We start from the raw sequence: 20,867 nt of genomic DNA, 5'->3' as shown, positions 1-20,867 counted from the left end.
CCATTTTGCCCGGTATGTAATACAGATACAGATTTGCTGTGTAATGGAAACCACAAGGTAAAGAGTCGCTTAGTTCACTCTTGGAATCTCTGGTGTGGCTTTCTGAGGAGTATTCTTTCTAAGATGCCTCTATTTTCTGTTTAGGTATTATGAATTATAAAAAAGTAACTCAATTCAGTAACAGCATCTAATGTATATAATGTAAACAGAAGAGCAAAAATACCCTGAATTTTTAAAACTTGCCATATTCCTACATGACATGTTGCATGTTTTACATTCCATTCCATACAAGACTTGCCTTTGCTTGTGCTTTGTGTGTCAGGGCCTGGTTACACTTCTGTCTCTGACTGAAGCTCTTCACTGTCTATGAAATGACTAGTTTACCCAGACCTTTAGTACACAGAAAATACCACTAGCACTCTCTGCCAACCTGTTTGATAAGACACTTACATGTTCTATATTTTGGGGAAATCTCTACAACATAAACAAGGTACTCACAGAGTCATATGAATTTTCCAAGAAAGTCTTACCCATGATATGGAGAGCCTGGGGGGTCATGGATACAAAGTCACCTAAATATGTACATGGGGGTGTGGAGTGTTTATATGTAATATGGTTGAGGTAGTAGATTTCAATATTTTCTCAGAAATCTAGAAAAAGGCATAAACCCAGTTTCAATGGCTTCCGGTTTGTATGGACGTGATGAGTTAGAATGAAATATGGCAGTTTTTAGCTCTTAAATCGCAACTAAGTTCATTTTGTCCATTTATGGAAATGTTTCTGTTGAATCACAGAGCTACACGCACTGGAAAAAGTTAAAAAGAAGGAACTGCCTATAAATGCTGAACTGATGACAGGGCTACATAAAAACACACTCTCTGAGATATGAACATTAACGTAAGTTGTTTCTTTTTTCTTTTGTCCAGTGATATATTTCGCTCAAAAAAGATTTTGCCTAGCTTTGGGAAGATGTTGGAGAACATATTTCTGCCGCTGTTCGAGGCTTCGATCAACCCCAAGGACCACAAGGAGCTTAATCTGTTCCTGAAATACGTAAGTGCTCCTGGATCCCAGGTTTGCGCTGATCTTTGAAGCTGTCTATGCCTTTGTCACCAAAGCGCTGCGAGGCCTCCGGGTGGTTATGTGCTATACAAGTGCAATTTTTCATTTCATTTCATTTCATTTTAAACTTCAACCGCAAAGAGCCACCACTTAATACTGTACAATCTAACACGGGTTCCATATCCCAGACATCCAACCACAATCATGCTTCCAAGAAATATATTTTGTCCTTTCCCTTTTTAATCACAATTGCCATATTATCAGTCAATGTCTATGTTGTTTATTTCATCCTATAAACTGTTTGCCAAGAGTCCACTGAGCAATCTTGAGATTGGTGTAAGATCACAATTTAGTTCTGAGTAGTGTGTTTTGTTTAATGACTGAGCTGAGATAGTTACTTATTAACATTGTCATGCCAGTCTATTAATAACCTTACATGTTTTTGGTTGTGCAAGGAGACTGATAATCTCGAGGGGAAGGAGAAACAATTGCAAAATAGATTGTGAAATTACAGAACTTGCCCCTTCCAACTCATCCAATTGTTGTAGGGTGTGTGCCCTGGCAAACTGTGCCCGCTCACAGATTTTCTACATCGGAGTGTCTGGAGGGTGAAGATTTAGATGCATTGACAAAGCTATGTTGGTTCCACTGCTGAAAGAGAAGGGTGTTGTACTGAGGAATGCACGTCTGGCATTTGACATCAAACCAATTTCAAGCAATGTATGCTGTTAGTCATTAAGAAAAAGAGAAGTAACCTTTAAAGGCTGCCATCAAAACTGGAATTGCATTAATCCATTTTCAAGACACATTAGGCATTATTTTAGTCCTTCATAAACAGATTAAGAATTACAGTTAAAGGAGTCTGCTAATTGGTTGCCTTAATCATACCAAAAGGATTTATGACAATCCTCTAGAGCAGGCAAATCTTTGGACGTTGAGTAGCCTCGGTTTCTTATAGATGGGACATGAATCCTCCTTTCAACGTGCTAATCTTGGCCCCGAAACACACTTTGATGGTCTTACAGTCAGTCGTCAAAGTCATATCAATATCATATCAAAATAAGCTTTATTCGGCTTTTGAGATTAAAACCATAAAAGCAGCAAAAACAAATACATAAATACAAAAACAACTCAACATAACATTGCATACTTAAAAGGGAATACGTTTAACCCAACTAAAATAGTTTAGCAAATCAATGATTCAAAGCAGATCAAAAACTCAAGATACACAAAAATCCCACTTTTTCATCCAGTGTTATGGTGATTTGGTACTCGGGAACCAGGGTAAAAGTCATGCAGGTCCCAAATACAGATGGAACCATCTCTAAGTTTGGGCTGGGTAGATCGCAAAAAGGGGGTAATGTTCCTGCGTTTGAATTTGATTAAAATCAAGACCCCCGGAACATTTTTGGGCAGATGACCAAGCCACCCCACCCTTCTGACACTCAGTATCCCACCGTCTAGCGTAGATGGTAATGGTCTATTGTTTTTGAGCCAATAAATGGCTTTATTCAGTAGGTCCTGATGTAATTCACGTGTGCCTGGGCTGAGTGCAGGGACCCCAGAAAGAACGGTGACATATGGGGCGGCTTCAGGGGGTAGATCAATACGATGTCCTCTTTCTAGTAGGATAATAGGAACTCTATGTGGGGCATATACAGAATTCAGAGTATCACTGCGACCAGATTGAATGGGTGGTATAACAGGGGAGTCACAGGTTTGAGGTATCCTGGGGGCATTGTTGATAGACCTTTCCTGGATGTTAGTGGGGATAGAACATGTAGATATAACAGCGTTTCCAGGTGTTGGAATTGACCTTATTACAGATGTTTCGATCCTGGACAGCCTGTCCCCCAAGTCATTGATTTTTGCTATCAATGGAGATAGAGCAGTGTGTAATAGGTGCTCGATTTGGGCCAAAAGGGTCAATTGTAGGGGGGATACAAAGTCATTCGGACGAGTCTCAGCTTTATCCAACGTTGATGAGGCTGGGTTGGGGCCAGGTAAAGAGGGGCTGCAGTCATTGGATAGAGAGAGGGTATTATTGGGGGAAGCCTGGGGAGTGCTAATTGTTTGATCAGTGACTCTGGTCACTATGGGGGGGGTTGCAGTATCCGGGATATAATTTGTGCCACACAGGGCATTCAGCTCTTCCCAGATGGACATGGTAGGTGGAAGACAGGATCCCGGGGACCAGTGTGGGTAGGTAGAACGGTAAGGATTGAAAGGATATAAACTGGCTGTACCTTCTCCTATGATGGGGCCAAGAGTGGTGGCCCGTCCCGTTCTCCTTGTGCCTCCGAGGGACACAGATGGCCCGCCCTTTGCCCGGGCTTAGCCCGGCGCTTGTCCGCGCGCGTCCCTTGGGGCGGGAGGCGGTCCGGTGCTTTGTAGCCCCTCCGGTCGCTGGTGGTGGCGTGTGGAGTGCGCCGCGGGTCCCGGGGCACCTGGGGATTGTGGTTTCTCGCGGCCGTTTCCCTCACGGCGCGAAAGTGGACCCGCTGTCCCCTGACTGCAAGAGAAAATGCTCCGCCCGCTAAGCCGTTGCCCTCACGGCTGGACACAGTCACAGGACCTCAGGTAGGTCCCCCCACGATGCAGGAGGCGGTCCGGTGCTTTGTAGCCCCTCCGGTCGCTGGTGGTGGCGTGTGGAGTGCGCCGCGGGTCCCGGGGCACCTGGGGATTGTGGTTTCTCGCGGCCGTTTCCCTCACGGCGCGAAAGTGGACCCTCTGTCCCCTGACAGCAAGAGAAAATGCTCCGCCCGCTAAGCCGTTGCCCTCACGGCTGGACACAGTCACAGGACCTCAGGTAGGTCCCCCCACAATGCAGGAGGCGGTCCGGTGCTTTGTAGCCCCTCCGGTCGCTGGTGGTGGCGTGTGGAGTGCGCCGCGGGTCCCGGGGCACCTGGGGATTGTGGTTTCTCGCGGCCGTTTTCCTCACGGTGCGAAAGTGGACCCGCTGTCCCCTGACAGCAAGAGAAAATGCTCCGCCCGCTAAGCCGTTGCCCTCACGGCTGGACACAGTCACAGGACCTCAGGTAGGTCCCCCCACGATGCAGGAGGCGGTCCGGTGCTTTGTAGCCCCTCCGGTCGCTGGTGGTGGCGTGTGGAGTGCGCCGCGGGTCCCGGGGCACCTGGGGATTGTGGTTTCTCGCGGCCGTTTCCCTCACGGCGCGAAAGTGGACCCGCTGTCCCCTGACAGCAAGAGAAAATGCTCCGCCCGCTAAGCCGTTGCCCTCACGGCTGGACACAGTCACAGGACCTCAGGTAGGTCCCCCCACGATGCAGGAGGCGGTCCGGTGCTTTGTAGCCCCTCCGGTCGCTGGTGGTGGCGTGTGGAGTGCGCCGCGGGTCCCGGGGCACCTGGGGATTGTGGTTTCTCGCGGCCGTTTCCCTCACGGCGCGAAAGTGGACCCGCTGTCCCCTGACAGCAAGAGAAAATGCTGCGCCCGCTAAGCCGTTGCCCTCACGGCTGGACACAGTCACAGGACCTCAGGTAGGTCCCCCCACGATGCAGGAGGCGGTCCGGTGCTTTGTAGCCCCTCCGGTTGCTGGTGGTGGCGTGTTGAGTGCGCCGCGGGTCCCGGGGCACCTGGGGATTGTGGTTTCTCGCGGCCGTTTCCCTCACGGCGCGAAAGTGGACCCGCTGTCCCCTGACAGCAAGAGAAAATGCTCCGCCCGCTAAGCCGTTGCCCTCACGGCTGGACACAGTCACAGGACCTCAGGTAGGTCCCCCCACGATGCGGGAGGCGGTCCGGTGCTTTGTAGCACCTCCGGTCGCTGGTGGTGGCGTGTGGAGTGCGCCGTGGGTCCCGGGGCACCTGGGGATTGTGGTTTCTCGCGGCCGTTTCCCTCACGGCGCGAAAGTGGACCCGCTGTCCCCTGACAGCAAGAGAAAATGCTCCGCCCGCTAAGCCGTTGCCCTCACGGCTCGTCAAAGTCACAGGACTCCTCTCAGTGATTTTCATATATGTTCATTAAGTTTACTTCTGTCTAAGGTAGGAGCCTGTTGGCCAGATGGCAGCTTGCCACCTGCCTTGGTTAGCAGCATGACCTGAAGGATGCATCCCAGGCAGGGCTGGACACTTCTAGCTCAAGTTCATTGGATTGACTATATCTTTAATTCTACCGTGCCCAGCTACATAGTTCAGTGGCACACCTAAAACAAGGGAAACCTAAAGTCATCGACTAGAGGTTGTGTTGTTTGCAAAGCTGAAACAGAGGTCCAATAGATGGCTCACTGGGGTTGCTGAAGGGAAGTTATTTACTTCTTAAGGTCCCTGCTTGCACCTGAAGTGAAAAGAGTCGAAAACGTGGGATTTGCCTCTTCTCTAGCAGCCTATTTTCAGACCAGCCATACTCCCTTCTATCCCATTGAGATTTCAGTAACAACACTTGGAGCACACTGAACAAAACAAAGTACCATTGGAGAAGGAAAGTGTGTTTACTTAAAAGTTTTCATACAAAATGTGCTCCAGATAGAACTCAACATTCCAGCCCTTGAAAAGGCCTCCTGAAAGTTGTTGAAATCCCTTATCAGAATAAATGTGATTTCATGATTTGTGGTAAATGAAGAATTACACACAATAGTGAGATGCATTCAGGCCAAGCAAAGCAAGAAAACAAAGCAGGCAGGGTGATCAAGGCCTGCCCAGTAGTACTAAAAAGAAGGCGGTGAAGATGCTGGATGAAGGCTTGATGAAAGAGGCGAGCCTCCAGCTTTGAAGAGAGGCATTCCAGAGAAGAGATCCTTGGGTAGCCAGGCTCTGCCCTCTTTGATAGCTTGCAGGGCATTCTGGGTGTCACTTCAGTTATCCAAAGTGCTTTGTTAACATCAAGGTTGGCTGCCAGTAGGAGTAGGCCATCGGGGATTCCCTTGCCCCAAGCCTGTAAACAATGCTGCTGATTGAAAGCTGTGCTATATTCAAGTTATATCACATTTCAGGGGCGGCTCCTCTGCTATGGTGGAGGAGAGTCTCCCCATTGGTGAAATGCTGCAGACAGAAGAAAAATAAAATGACAATAAAAAGATGTTATTGTAATTTTATTTTTCACATACCGTCCGCTAGTCTGAGGCGGGGCAGGGCCATGTCTCGGCTACAGCAGCAGGGGGAGGGGTGGTTTTAGGCACTGAAAGTGCGCATGTCTGTTTGGCCAGCCATCCACGGCCAGGCAAACTGACATGCGCACTTTGTTATCTCCAGGCTGTTCCTGGGAGATATCATCAGTGCTCAGGAGCACAGGCTCCCAGTCCCTGCTGGAGCATTAAACTGGCCCGCTCCACCCAATCCCAGCGCTTCTCTCCTGCTGGGAGTAATTGCATGAGAGAAGCGCTGCAATTGCGTAGGGAGTCTTGGAGCCTGTGCTCCTGTAGATTGTAATGACACTGATCTGAGAGAGCAGAAGATTGAGCAGCTGGCAGCGAAAGGTAAGTGTATTTTTGTTTGTTTGTTACTTTTTACCCATGCTGCCCACCCCAAGTCGGATGGCCGCTGTTACATTAGACCCTTTTCAGCGGGCACTGCTTTAACTTCCCCTTGTATATCCAAGGTTTCTCTGAAAGGTCAATGTGCCGGTATCGAAGGTGAAGCTGAAAGCACAAATCCCATATCTAATTCGACTGTACTTGTCCTCTGCTTTTGCCTCATCCTTCCTGCAGATCAGCTGTAGAAGAGCTGAGGGAGCCTTCTATTGACTGAAGATATTTTCATTGAGCCCAAGAGTTCAGACAGATCCCAGATTATTTTTTATACCAAATAACCTAGTGGTTCTGCCTGCCCTTGAGAATTATGATTGAAAATAGTTTTCCAGCATTTTAGTGGTAACACGCGGGAACACAGGAGTACTGTCCCCAAATGCACTGAGTGACGCAAGCCTACTGCCGCATAACATCTTGTAAGAGAAGCTAATCCTTTGTAGGGCCTTCCAGTAGTGCAATTGCTCTAAAGTCATAGTAAGGGTCATGCTTAAAAATAGCAAACATGGCGAACTTATTGCCAGCCCGAGGCACTTAGATCTGTCGTCCTCTGGATGGGATCGCCAGGTCAACGCAGTACTGTTTATATTATAAGAAAACTATAAACGTCTGTTCACAGCAATTTTTCTGAATTTCCCATGCCTTAAATTTGAATAATTCGATGGGATAGGCTTTGGTTTGCTTTGTTTTTGTTATTCAGAAGCTGGCAGCCGTCATTGACCGAGGAGGGCCTTGTGTGCAGAGCAGTTTGTGTTTCCACTTCCTGTTTGATTTCCCCCCTCCCCCATGCCAGAGTAGGAACTTCAGCGATTCCATCCCCTTTCTCCTGCGGCTACGGGGGCCTCTTTAATTGCTGTTGTTTCTTTCTCACATGCTTAGTGCCGCCTGTTGTGACATTGCGGTGGGGCAGTTGAGTCTGACCCATTCTTAACTCGGCCCACTGCTTCCAGCAATCTTTTCATTCCGTTACCCATGTCCCTCTACGTCACCCCTCCCCTCCTCCCCAGGAAGATATTTCTTTCAGCCTCTGGTTATTCTGCATGTTGTACGAGTTTTGGCGATTTCTATGTACGTCTCCAAAATGTAACTGGTATTTCTGTTTCATATTGAGAATCCAATTCAAGTATACAATATTTAATAATAATGAAAATCTCCATTTTAATGACCATTCTAACAAAATACAGTTATAATGGGAGCTGGATTCTTTTCTTTACTTCACTTGGTCAGTGGCGTCATTTCATCGAAGTTACACAGCATGTAAAAGTAATGTCATGCCAATGACCTCACAGGAAGTGACATCCCATAACCATTTTTAAAGAATCAGTTGCTAAATAGTCTGGGCTGCAGTATGGTAATTTTAATTTGATAACTGGCACAACTACTAATTTTCCAAAAGTAGGGACATCTAAATTAGCACTTTAAAAAACCCATCTGTCAGACAAAACAAATTGTAGAGCTTGCAAAGCAACCCACTGGGTGTACAAGCAACAGCATAGTGGTAGGGTTTGCTACCCTTGGCAAGTCTTAAGCGAGGCCCCATCAGATGACTGTATGTATTGAATTTGAATTTAAAAACATTTGTTGAGCGCGCTTATACCCAGCGGTTTCATGGCGCTTTAAGGATTACGACCAGCAGACAGCAGCAGGAAAGGGCATACTAAGTGGCAAAGGCGCTAGAAAAGAGAAAAGTTTTCAGATTTTTCCGGAACTCTGAATAGGAGGATGAAGTACGAAGCGCCAAGGGGAGGGAGTTCCAGAACACTGGTGCGAGGGTCGCAAATTTCGCCCCGCCGGCTTTCTTTTTCTTGTAGCGGGGTATGGTCAGGAGTGCCATGTGGGTTGAACGGAGTTCTCTACCCGGTAAGTAGGGACTGATGGCTGAACTGATGAACTTGGGGGCAGTGCCCATCCTGGCCTGGAAAGTGAGGCAGCCTAGTTTGAATAGGGATCGCTCTCTCACAGGCAGCCAGTGCAGTGCCTTTAGCAATGGAGTAGCTCGATGGTATTTGGGCAATCCGTGAGTCAGGCGGGCAGCCTGATTCTGCACTAGCTGCAAGCGATGTATGGCGTAAGCCGGCGCGCCGTTATAGATTATGTTTCCATAATCAAGGCGCGAAAGCACCATAGCCATTACGATGACCTTCAACGCCTGGATGGAGAAAAAGCTAGAGATTTTCCTAACTGTCCTGAGAGAAAAGAAGCAGGAGGATACCACCGAACTAACTTGGGAGTGCACAGAGAGTTGTGAGTTGAGCAGAATCCCAAGGGTCTTGACTTTAGGGACCGGGAGTGGGGGAACACCAAGTGAAGGGGGCCAAAATAACGGGGACCATGGACTGCAACCACCTCCAGTCAAGACTAACTCAGTCTTGTCTGGATTGAGCTTGAGGTGGCCAGCACTTATGCCATCTGCTCTTTCAATTGCACTCGCTTGTGGCTCAGCTAAGGCTCGGTGCCTACAAGGGGACATCTCTGGGCATGCTCTCCTTCCGGCTGCTTCGAGTTAGCAGCAGTATTTCCCCCCTCTGGTTCTTGCTGTTTTTTCACTGCCTATTGCCACTTAATATCACCCCTGAACTGATCTGTCTTTGTTCTGCAGAGATGTGCACTTAAGATGAGCTGTTCCCATTATTCTTTAGGCATCAAAGTGGTGGGATTCCTTTCTCCCTTCATCTTCCTGATGTGCCAGATCAAAACCCGATCTTGAACTGTATTAACACATGGTAGACCCGAAGTCCACATTGTCTCTCATCTTGATAGCTTCATAAATGACTGACTCTTCGCCAGCCCTACTTGACCAGGGGAGACCCACATAGATCCAAAGGTGCAGGATCCATGCCACATTTGTGGGCACTCCACATTAATGTAAATTGTAGTCAGTTGAAAAGTCAATTGTTATCCTGAGAGTCTGACATGCATCTACCCTCATAAGTTAGACCACCCTATGCCAAACTCTCTTACTTGTGTAGGCTGTTTTTGCTAGTCAGCCTGTCTCTATACACTAATGGTTAACCATTGATTGTACCCATTCTAACACAGACAGTAACCCTACTCTTTCAGGCCCTGCCATTTTCTTTGTTGACTTGGGATTGTAGTAAAGTCAGTGCTCTTTCATTGCAGGTGACCGGCTTCGACAGCGTAGATGACGAATCCAAGCACAGCGACCATATGTTCTCTGGCAAGAGCCCAAACCCTGACCTGTGGACGCATGAGCAGAATCCGCCCTACAGTTACTATCTATACTACATGTACGCCAACATCATGGTGCTCAACAACCTGAGGAAGTAAGTGACCAAGGACGCAAGCAGTCGATCACTTCCTGTGTGATTATTTTTAGATCAGTTGTCATGTTGGATGTAATCGACTTTGCACACAGTCCAGTCAACCTGATTGTTAACTCAGCAGCATTAATTTGGAAGTGGAGATTTGGAATGGCCTATTTTGTTCCAACATTCTTTGGGGCCACTGAGTGGTCAACAGGAGCAGTCAATTGCCATTTCGTTCTCCATTCCTTGAGTGGCCTCTGGTAAAGGGAAATAGTGCAAATAAGCTATTCATCTTAAGACAATCGGGCGAATAGACACACCCAATCATTCTTCAATTATTGATATCTTGCTGAATCAACGATTTCTAGCAATTGACTGGACTTATCTCATCCGTTCTTTGGGTTAAAATCAATATTACACTGAGGTCGAACTTTCCAAAGTCAACATCATTCAGTTCCCAATGATCTTTAGACCTTTTTTATTTCTTACAATTGATTTAGAATGCTGTAAATTCCCTTTATTCAGATGCCTCACAACATGGTTAGACTATATGTATGATTACATATCGACGAGGTAATGGCAGTGTACCCAGGAGAAGAAAAGCCAATTTTCTTTTTTTCTGGGAGCTTATTAATTCTTTAAAGGAAGGATTCTCAAGTGTATCACCTCGCTTGGCAGCATAAATGTGTAATGACATTGTTCCGAAATGCATTTAATGAGTATGGTTAAGCCTGATGCACAGTACTGATTAGTTCCATTATTGAACAGAGAGTAGTGATGGTTACAAAATAATCAGATCATTACATTTTTCGGTATTTATTAGCTGATGATAAAAATGATGCATAAAAAATTTGGTGTGAATAAAAAAACAATTTGAACAGAAACAGGATTTATCAAAAAAGCATTAGAAATGGAAACGCATTACGGGTAATTATTATGGCTTCTTAGAATTTGAATTCAGGGCACTGTGACTTTGTGATTCTGGGCAAAACATTTAATTTCCCTGTACCCAAAAAAAATTCTGACAATGTGTGATGTCATCGGGTGTCCATGTAAGGTGCTTTGGCGTCTTTGGCCAGGTTCACACTACATAAAACTGCAGAAAACCCTGTTGTGAATCAGGTTCTGAGATAACGCTTCATGTAACAGCCCAGATTTGCTGAGACTCACTTAGTGCTTCTTGGTGGTGTTGAAGCTTTGATCTGAAACAATATACACTCTTTACAACTATTCTGTTGTGCTATGAAAAGTCTTCTATTGCTTAATGTTGTGCTAATACTTTAGAGGTGCCTTGGGCTCTTTTCCTCGGGTCACCCCAGCCCATATCTGCAAGTCCCCTTCAACACCCGCAGCACACTGCACTGAGCAGAGCAAGCAAGCAAAGAGGTTTATAAATAGAAGCCTGCACCCCCTGCGGAGCCCTTTTTTCTTAACCCTGTGCCTTGTATCTGTCCTTCCTGAATCCACAAAATCAAAATACTGCACAAAAAAAGGGTTGTTACAAATTATTTCATGAACAGCCGTCAATGCAATTCTATGGGTCTGTAGTTTCACAGACTGAAAACAGTTATGATATAAACAAACAGTTTCCATGCCAGCTCGGTGTCCTCTTTCACAGACGGAAGTCATTTTTAATCCACTTTCCCCTGAAGTAAATAAAAGTATGTACAAGGGAGAACCCAAATATGGTCTGTGTGAGCCCTGTACTCCTCTGCATGGCAGGAGGCAGTGAATAAGGGACATACTTGTCCTGTACTTTCTGCAGAAATTAAATGTTATTCGTAAGTGCGTTTGTAAAATTGAAAAATGTCAAAGTGTGCCCTGCATCTACCTCCATCAAGGGAGACAGCAAATATTGAACATCCATGCACTGCATCCTACTCTTGGAGGGAAGACAGCAAATCATGGCCATGTGTGTAGAGTAGAACACAGATAACATCCATGTGATCACTGTATCCGCTGAGACTGTGAATCATGTCCATGGGTGACCTGCATCCCAGGTATCATGGGAGACAGTATTTACTGCCCAAGTGTGTTTTACACCACTCTGTGTTAGAGGAGAAAGAAAATAATGTTCATGTGTATCGTACATCCTCAATCAATCAATCACCGACATTTATAAAGCGCACATCTAATCGGATAGAGTGTCCCGGCGCTACAGGACCGTGGCAGCAGATGCAAATCAGACAGCATGAAATGCTGAGTTGAAAAGTCAGCTTATGTTGAAAGATCCTGCATCTTTAATCAACCGAAGATGCTTGGGCAGAGATATCTATCCCCTCATTGCCAGCACAGCAAAAGGGGAATCACTCCATCTTCTCTTCTTAGTTTTAAGCACAACTGTCAACAGACCATGGGAGGAGCGAAGAGCACTAGAAGGCTGATCTTACAAAGATATTTCGGTCCACGCCCGTAATATGCTCTGTGTGCTAACATCAATCCTTTCAATTGCACTCTCGCCTTAATGGGCAACAAGTCTTCGAATAGAAGTATACTTAGGAATCCTAAGCAGGAGCCGAGATGCCGCATTCTGTACCAATTGGAGACTCTTTAAGAGATAATCCAGGAGATCCCAGTAAAGAACATTGGGGTAATCCAGCCGTGAAGTTATAATGGCATGGATCACCAGCTTTTGGAAGACAGTAGCTAAAACAAACAAAAACGTCCTCACCATCAGCAGAAGGGCTGAGCATTTCCCAACCACACTCTCCATTGGCAGTTTAAAGGAGAGGTCACTGTCAAATTTTACACCTAAATTCCTCGAAGGCGATGGTGGGGCGATCACCTCCCCCCATTGGTGGTGGAGCTCCAAAAAACCGAATCTCTGTCTTACTTGTATTACATTGGAGATTGCTCTGGGACATCCACTGGAACACTGACAACGTCCTCGGAAGATGAGATATTCCCGTTTCACGTCAGGATCATCTGAGTATCGTGGGTGCAGGAGACTATTTGAACACCATATGATTTCACCAAGGATGCCAGAGGCGAGGGGTATAAAGTAAACAAAGTCCGACTTAGCGCAGAGTCCTGGGGGAAACAAAAATCCAGAACTTTAAGGTCAGACACATCCTCAGGAAGGGAATGGGTTCTGCACTCCCCGGGACGTGAGACAGTAAATAATATCCATGTGTATGTAGCATCCCCACAAACCCAAGACAGTAAATAATTTTCCTTTATGCCCTGCATTTCCCATCCCTCGGGGTCAGGTTTGAAAGTAAAAAATTCCATTTGTGTCTTCTGTTTTTCCCGGTGTCACTGAGACAGTCAATAATGTCATGTGTGTGTTTTGCGTTCCCCGATGTCACTGAGACAATAAATAAGGTTTGTGTGTGCCCTGCATTCTCAAGAGGGAAGGGGGAGTAAATATTGGTCTTATATGTCCTGCTGGTTCGTCTGTCAGAGAAGACAGTAAGTAATGTCTGTTAGACCTAGCGGTTTCTGCCAGGCTGGGACGCATCTAAGCCATACAGAATCCACTATCCTAGATAGGATGAGTTTGATACACTTGTCTGATAACCTGTGCTAAGCCTTGGGTAACTGGGCACAGAGCTGTCAGGCTTATCCTCAAGGTCAAAATGTAAAGTATTGTCACAACTCCCACCCTCGCAACACACTGTGTACGCTACAAAAAGACCTCACCCTATATGTATAAAACACTGGTCTTTGTATCACACACATTCAAATCAAAATGACATACACATTGGATATATACTTTACAGTTATATGCAATTGTCCAACTCTTCCAATAGCAGAGAATGGCATGAACATATATGTACTAGTCATAGGTATTCACTTGACCTGTTATCCCCTCCACCTCATAAGCAACATAAACCCATGTGCATACTTCCCCAGGTGTTCTCGATCCAAGCAATCCCATCCATATCAAAACCGACAGAAACATATATGCAGGCTGTTCATAGGTGCTCCACTTTACCGCTAACACATTAGCAGAAAACACGACATTCCCAATATTTCATATGCCATACAGTTACGATGGTCAGGAGATCACAGGTTTTGACTACCCCTCATGACCCAGCCCATCAACCACTCAAACTACACCAGCCAACGATACAAGTTACACCCACTGGCAACACTTTGATTAGATTGTCAGGCCCACCAAAAGCAGAATGAAACAGTTAAGTGTTCTCGTCATTCAGATGAGGTCCTCAGGCACCCAGCGGCACCTTCATGAGTGCGGGAGCATTATTACACCCCCCCCATAGACCGGAAGCTGGTGTGCTTCCAATTTGGAGAATGGTTTCACATCCGGCAGAGGTGCAAGCTGCAGTTGCTCCAGGCAGCCAGCCATGGGTGCACACAAGGCACAACAAGACCCCTTGGGTCCAGTCATGGAATTCTGAACCTTGTGGCATGATTGTGGGGAGACAAAGCCAGTGACCTCAAACAGAGGCTGCAATGTCAGGCACTGTCGATCTCCCAATCCGGAGGTTTGGAGGCAGTCTATGCTTCCAGCTTAGGTCCCGTGGACTCGGCATCTTCCCCAAACACCCCTCAGACACCACACACTATGGAGTGCGAGACACAGCAAACATTCCTCCAACTCCTCTTGTACAGCACCCCCAAGTAGATTGCTGATTGTTATGAACACACTCCTCGGCACAGTGTAATTACTGCACACTTTGGAACAGTCCTTGCCCCAACTGACAATTACTTCCACCCATGTCCGCCGTACCCTGCGCGGTTCTTATAATGTTGTGGAAATGGGGAGAACCTTTCTGTTCCTTGAATCTCGTGGAGTGGAGGCTAGCCAACCGGCTGTTGGAGAGTGCCTAGGGACCCGGGCCACGACCGTTGGCAATTAGATGCAGGCCAGCAACATCCAGGCAGAATCCAACAAGTGATAGTCCCCTTCCTTGAGCACAACAAACCCCAAGCCACCACAAGTCTTCAGATAATCCAGTTGCAGTCACTCCTGCCTCAATAGTTCCTCGTATCAATGTCCCAGTGTTAAATCAGTGTAGAATGGTTGCAATTCCATAAGCATCTTTAACTCCTGAGGGCAGAGCACTGGCCCTCTCTAAATTTTGACCTGTCTGCGATCCTACTCCAGGAGTCTTGGTCAATATCTCTAGTGGGGCCAAGACCCTGCCCGTTGCAACACCGCGCTTTGGCACTGATTGGCACTGTCAACAGCACTCAAAATCCTAAGGCTGGCACATAGATCAGCAGAAAACCAGGAGGGAAAAAAACAAAAAGTCGAGGGAATTCTTCCTAGAAATGGTCATTTCCAACAATGCCCATGTGTGTTTTCTACATTCCCCGATGTCACGGAGACAGCAAATAATGTCCATGTGTGTTTTCAACATTCCTCGGTGTCACTGAGACAGTAAATCACGTCCATTTGTGCGTTCCGCATTCCCAGGTGTCACTCAGACAGAAATTACATCCATGGGAGTCTTCTGTATTCCCCTGTGCCACCTAGACAGTAGATACTGTCCAAATCTGTGTTTTGCATTCCCTGGTGTCCCGTGAGACAGTAAACAACATCAATGTGTGTTTTTTGCAATCCCTGTGGTCACTGAGACAGTAAATAATGTCCATATCTGTGTTCTGCACACTCTGGTGTCCCTTCATACAGTTACTAATGTCCATGTGTGTGTATGTCTAGCATCCCCACAGTGTCAGGGAAAGACACTAGATCATTTTCGTTTGTGCCCAGCATTTTCAACCCCTCGGTGTCAGGTTAGACAGTAAAAATTGTTCATGTGAGTCATCTGCATTCCCTGGTGTCGCAGAGATAGTAAATAATGTCCATGTGCGCCCTACATGCTTAGGAAGGAAGGGGCAGTAAACATAGGTCTTTTACGTCCTGCATGGCTCGGGGGAAACAGTAAATAATGTCCATGTGTGTGTTCTGCATTTCCCAATATCCCTGAGACAGTAAAAACCATCCATGTGTGTGTTCTGCATTCCCTGGTGTCCCGTGAGACAGTAAATAACATCCATGTGTATGTTCTGCATTCCCTGGTGTCCCGTGAGACAGTAACTAACATCCATGTGTGTGTTCTGCATTCCCTGGAGTCAAAAAGAAAGTAAATAATATCCATGTGTGTGTTCTGCATTCCCTGGTGTCACAGAGAAAGTAAATAACATCTATTGTTGTGTTCTGCATTCCCTGGAGTCAAACAGAAAGTAAATAACATCCATGTGTGTGTTGTGCATTCCCTGGTGTCACTGAGACAGTCAATAAAACCCATCTATGTGTGTGCCCTGCATCCTCTGGAAGGAGGAGGCAGTAGTAAATATTGGTGCAGTAAGAGAGTAAATAACATCCATTTGTGTGCCCTGCGTCCCCACAGTGTTAGGGGATGATTAAATCATTTCCACTTTTACCCTGGATTTCCCTCCCTTCTGTGTCAGGTTATTTTAAAAAAATGTCCATGTGTGTATCCCTCCCCCACCTCCTCCTCGGCTCCAGGGAGACAGTAAACAAGGTCCACCTCTCCTGTTGCACCCGCTGAGACTCCAATGTAACCAGTGGCCTCTTTTGTTTCTGCAGGGAGCGGGGCATGAGCACCTTCCTCTTCCGGCCTCACTGCGGGGAAGCCGGCTCCATCACTCACCTGGTGTCCTCCTTCCTTACTGCTGACAACATCTCCCATGGCTTGAACCTGAAGAAGGTAACGCTGCATCTTTGGTGTTTTTGCAAACACATCTCTCACTCCTTCACCCTTTTTTCCCTCCCATCCTGTGCTGGCATGCACCCATGAGAAGATGAATACAGAGGAGTGCCTGAATGACAGGCCAAATGGATGAAGGCCATGTGCCCAGGTGCCAAGTGCCCTCCTTTGTGGTTGGTAAACAATTACAAAGTGATGGAGAATTGAGCAGGTCACGTGGAAATGTATGTGGAATAAACAATGATTTGTATTTAGTGGGACTTAAGTGAAATCTCGGGAGTCAGTGTGAAATCACTTTCTCTGCCCAAGTATGTGAACATCTCCCAGGACCAGGCATGAGTTATTCGTTCAACGATCAAGGCTGGATTGTGATTATTCAGTCTTTTACAGACTAATGTGCTCTGACAAATCAGACGTCACAAGCTGTAACATAACAGCCACACTTTGGATATATGTATATATGCTGAGGTCTAAATGGAAGGACGGGTGGATGGTTCGAAGAATTCAAGGATTGAAGAATGGAAGGAAGCATGGGTGGATGAACTGACAGTGGGTGAAAGGATGGATGGGTGGCTGGATGAACGACGACTGGATGGAATGAAGGATGCAAGGATGGATTGTTTGTAAGCATGGGCGAATTTTGCGAATCTGGCGTTCGCGAATTAGCGTATTTGCGAACTCGCAATCCGTAAAATCCGCGAATTCACGCGAATTTGCGGATTTTTTATTTTTTTTGTGTTCGCAAGGGTTTCTGCCAGTTTGTGAGGGTTTTGTACCAGTTCTCAATTGCGAACTTACTTGTCGGCTCGCAACGGTCGCGACTATGTTGTTTCTACGTCTGGTTCATCATCACAGGTTCCCAGCACCCTCTGTTTCACCACTGCCACCCTCTGTTTCACCCATGCCACCCTCTGGTACATCAATGCCACCCTCTGGCTCATCATCACTGTAGATTATGGGGGGGAAAGCAAGCACACCTGCCCTGCTTCAACTGACATGAATTAATTTGGGGTTGATTTATTAATGTGTCACTGTTTTAAAATACCAGTTTGGCACCTGCTTCCTTATCTGTAATTTGCTTTCTGTTGCAGTGTAATTTTTTTTCCAGGACCTTTGTGGCCTACTTGTAGCTATTCTATGAGCCTGCTGTGAGGGTCAGAGCAGGGTCATACAATTGTTGCAACTAGCAACTGAACTCTGGAGGGGCCCCAGTCAGGAAGCACTACAGGGAATGGTTACTAACGATGAGTTTGAACTTTTGCACCTGCTGAGTGCTTTCAGTTTTGCAAAACTCGTTTTTCTGCAGAACAGCAACTGTAATGCCCCAAACAAACATAGGCAACTGAACTCTGGAGGGGCCCCTCAGGAAGTACTACAGGGAATGCTAATGATGAGTGAACTTTTGCATCTGCTGAGTGCTTTCAGTTATGCAAAACTCGTTTTTCTGCAGAACAGCAACTGTAATGCCCCAAACAAACTTACTTGTGAAAGTTGATTTCTAATCCAAAAGTGATCCAAAGAAAGTCAAAAGGCCTCAAATCCAAAAAAGTGCAGGCAAATGTCAACCTGAGGAGTTATTCTGAAAAAAATCATCATTTTCAGAAGGCCTATGCTGCTTGCTAGTGGATTTCATGTGCAAAATTGCAAATTTAGTAATTTCCCGAGTGCGAGATTGTTGCTGCCCGCCGCACCTACATGTTCGCAATTGCGAACTCTCGCGATGCGTCGCCAAACTCCCGCGGGATCCCGCAGCAAGATCCAAAATGGCGCAGCACTCGCAAAATATCGAGAAAAACAACTCGGCAAACGCTGAATGACGGTAAGTGAACGGCGCACGCCGCAAAATTGTATCACCAAGAAAAAAAAATCCGCTGCGTGCGAGTTTGCGGATTTTCGGTAAATTCCCGAGCGTTCGCGGATTGCGAATTCACCGACAATCCGCAAAATCCGCGAGCGGAACGGATTTTCCGCCCATGCTTAATTGTTTGATGGATGGTGGATGGAGGGATTGATGGATGGACTGAAGGATTAGTGGGTGAATGGGCATTGGATGGATGGATGATGCATGGATGTATTAATGGATGGGTTGAGAATGGGTGGATGGATGGATGAGACCTGGTTTGGAAGATGCAAAGATGGATGGTTTGAAGGATGGATGGAAAGATATAATATAAGCAATAAGCAGACCTGCAGACAGGCAGCTAGCTCATTTGTATGTTTTTGTATGATGATAAAGGCCTCAAAATGATGAGAATCTACAGTAATTCCACAGTTAGATGACTAATGAGGGAACTGATGTTGTCAGGTGGATCCCAAAGGAGAACACAATGAAACTGGTGGAAACACTGAATACAAGAGAAGCTGTTTCAGAGAGAGCGAGGAAAATGTTTGAGAGGGAAAAGGGGACGGATGGTGAACGACTTTTAAGATTGGGAGTTCTCCTTTGAAATATTAATGTGTGCACAGCATTGATTATGTTGACCAATAAAGCAGTCTTTAACCAATCCAATCTCTCTATTTCATAAGAAATTCGAAATTGACTTAACTGCCCTGGTGCGTCTTCATTGGTCCCTAGCAGATTAATAACAATGTACGTACATATACCCTTCCTAGGAAGAATTTTACAGATGAGATCTTACAAATGTTATGCTGCTTGCTGGGAACCTTTTATGTACAAGGCACTGGAGGGTATTTCTTGTTCTTGGCCGCATGCCCTGGCTTTCGAAAGCATGAGCAGTTATTTGCTGTTAGCTCTGTCTCTGTTAATAAGCTGGCTTGTTTTTTCTGCTTGCAGAGTCCAGTTCTCCAGTACCTGTACTACCTCGCACAGATACCAATTGCCATGTCTCCACTCAGCAACAATAGCCTTTTCCTAGAGTACTCCAAAAATCCGCTGCGGGAATTCTTGCACAAAGGTCTGATGGTCTCTCTCTCCACAGACGACCCCATGCAGTTCCACTACACCAAGGTAGGTCTCAAAATTGCTCCCTAACTTCCGGTCACCTGTTCTTATTCACCTTACCTCAGAATATACACTTTCCCTTGAAATTAAGTTAATGCAAGATTTGTGGCATCTCCAGGGATAAAGGAACCAGAAATCCCCACTGTATTTACGCGTTTTATAATGTGTGAGCTTGTTATATCTAATATTACGTGGAGCTAACCTTTTCCCTCACTAAAATCAAGTCTAACTCATGACTGCCTCCATTTTCTTATATTCTTTAACCCCTTCCACGCTGATGACGAGCTCAGCTCGTCATGAGGTACACCTCTCATAAGCTCATGACGAGCTGAGCTCGTCATGAACCGCAGTATTTACAAAACTTCAGCGCACAGCGGGAAAAGCTGCGCGTGCATGAGGTTAAACATTTTATGTGTATCATTGCACAAGGTCTGTAGTTGCAGACAGTTTGATAATGGGAAGCTATGCCGGGCACAATCAGGGCCATATTTATGTGGGGAGTTGTATCGCTCGAGCACCACACAATGTGGTGCAAGTGCGACGCAAGCATAAAATGCGATTTATGAAGCCACGCAAGGCCTTAAGTGGACCTGAGTGGATTCGTAAAATGGAGTAAGACAACGCAGCACAAATCTCGGTGTTGCCTCACCGTGCGCTGGGAAGGCATTCCATTAGTGCTGCTTGGGTGTTCCCATGCAGCTCCCATGATTTTTGACACATTCCCAGATTTACCAAAAGTGGTTGAACTGGGAATGTGCCAAAAAGGTACGCCTTCCCAAGGGAGGCATAACTAGGAGAAATATCTTTATTTCTGCTTGTTAATACCTCTATCAATGTGTGCAGCATTGTGCAGCACACATAGAAAATGGAATATGCCTCTAAGAACTGTTTTTGTGCAGGGCATCCATGCATCATGGTGTAAGGGTGCCTGCGTCGGCGGTAGGCAGCTAAAATGGCACCAGGGCAGGGACAAATGCAGGTGTGCACCGTATTCTTTTAAATACAATGCATTCCTGCCCTTTCGCTGTAACACAGCACAGAGTAAGAGTTTTTACTGGTTACAGAGCATCCGTTTAAGGAAGCACAGGCCCTCACCCACCGAGGTGGCATGTTTCATAATCGGGCTGTGCTCCTCGCTGGGCGGGTGCTGCAATGCCCAACGGGTCCTTCAAAGGGGGCTCTTTGCAGGAGATCTTTTCTCGTACTGTTTGCGGGGCTGAGACTCCTCAGTCAACAATCTAGTGTTTTCTAGGCATCATGAAAGTAGACTGGAGGGTTCGATAGTGATAGGTTAACTAAGTGACTCAAAACGAATTGTAATATCTTTAGATGTCCTTGTTAAGGTTGAAAACAAATGATTGAAGCCGACTGGAGCTAATGTACCAAAGATTTACCAAGAATACAAGAACAATATTCTTTTTAAATGATTTTTATGAGAAATCTAGAAGGAATACATA

The 20,867-nt window shown here is 46.1% G+C and overlaps 1 protein-coding gene across 2 annotated transcripts in view; it reads left to right on the top strand.

Moving 5' to 3' along the window:
• Window positions 1–20,867, top strand: part of AMPD3 (adenosine monophosphate deaminase 3) — a 119,165-nt gene that overhangs the window by 76,943 nt on the left and 21,355 nt on the right. For both annotated transcript variants that reach the window (XM_086955957.1, XM_086955956.1), the window contains exons 10-13: window positions 927–1,053; window positions 9,659–9,822; window positions 16,328–16,448; window positions 19,243–19,416. In XM_086955957.1, coding sequence (XP_086812083.1) covers window positions 927–1,053; window positions 9,659–9,822; window positions 16,328–16,448; window positions 19,243–19,416 — 586 coding nt within the window. The remainder of the gene's footprint in view (window positions 1–926; window positions 1,054–9,658; window positions 9,823–16,327; window positions 16,449–19,242; window positions 19,417–20,867) is intronic.

Source organism: Lissotriton vulgaris, chromosome 2_1 (genome assembly GCF_964263255.1).
Source record: "Lissotriton vulgaris chromosome 2_1, aLisVul1.2, whole genome shotgun sequence".
In the NCBI taxonomy this organism is placed as follows: domain Eukaryota; kingdom Metazoa; phylum Chordata; class Amphibia; order Caudata; family Salamandridae; genus Lissotriton; species Lissotriton vulgaris.
The sequence above is the reverse complement of the archived record's forward strand: the minus strand, read 5'-3'. Positions and strand labels throughout refer to the sequence as shown.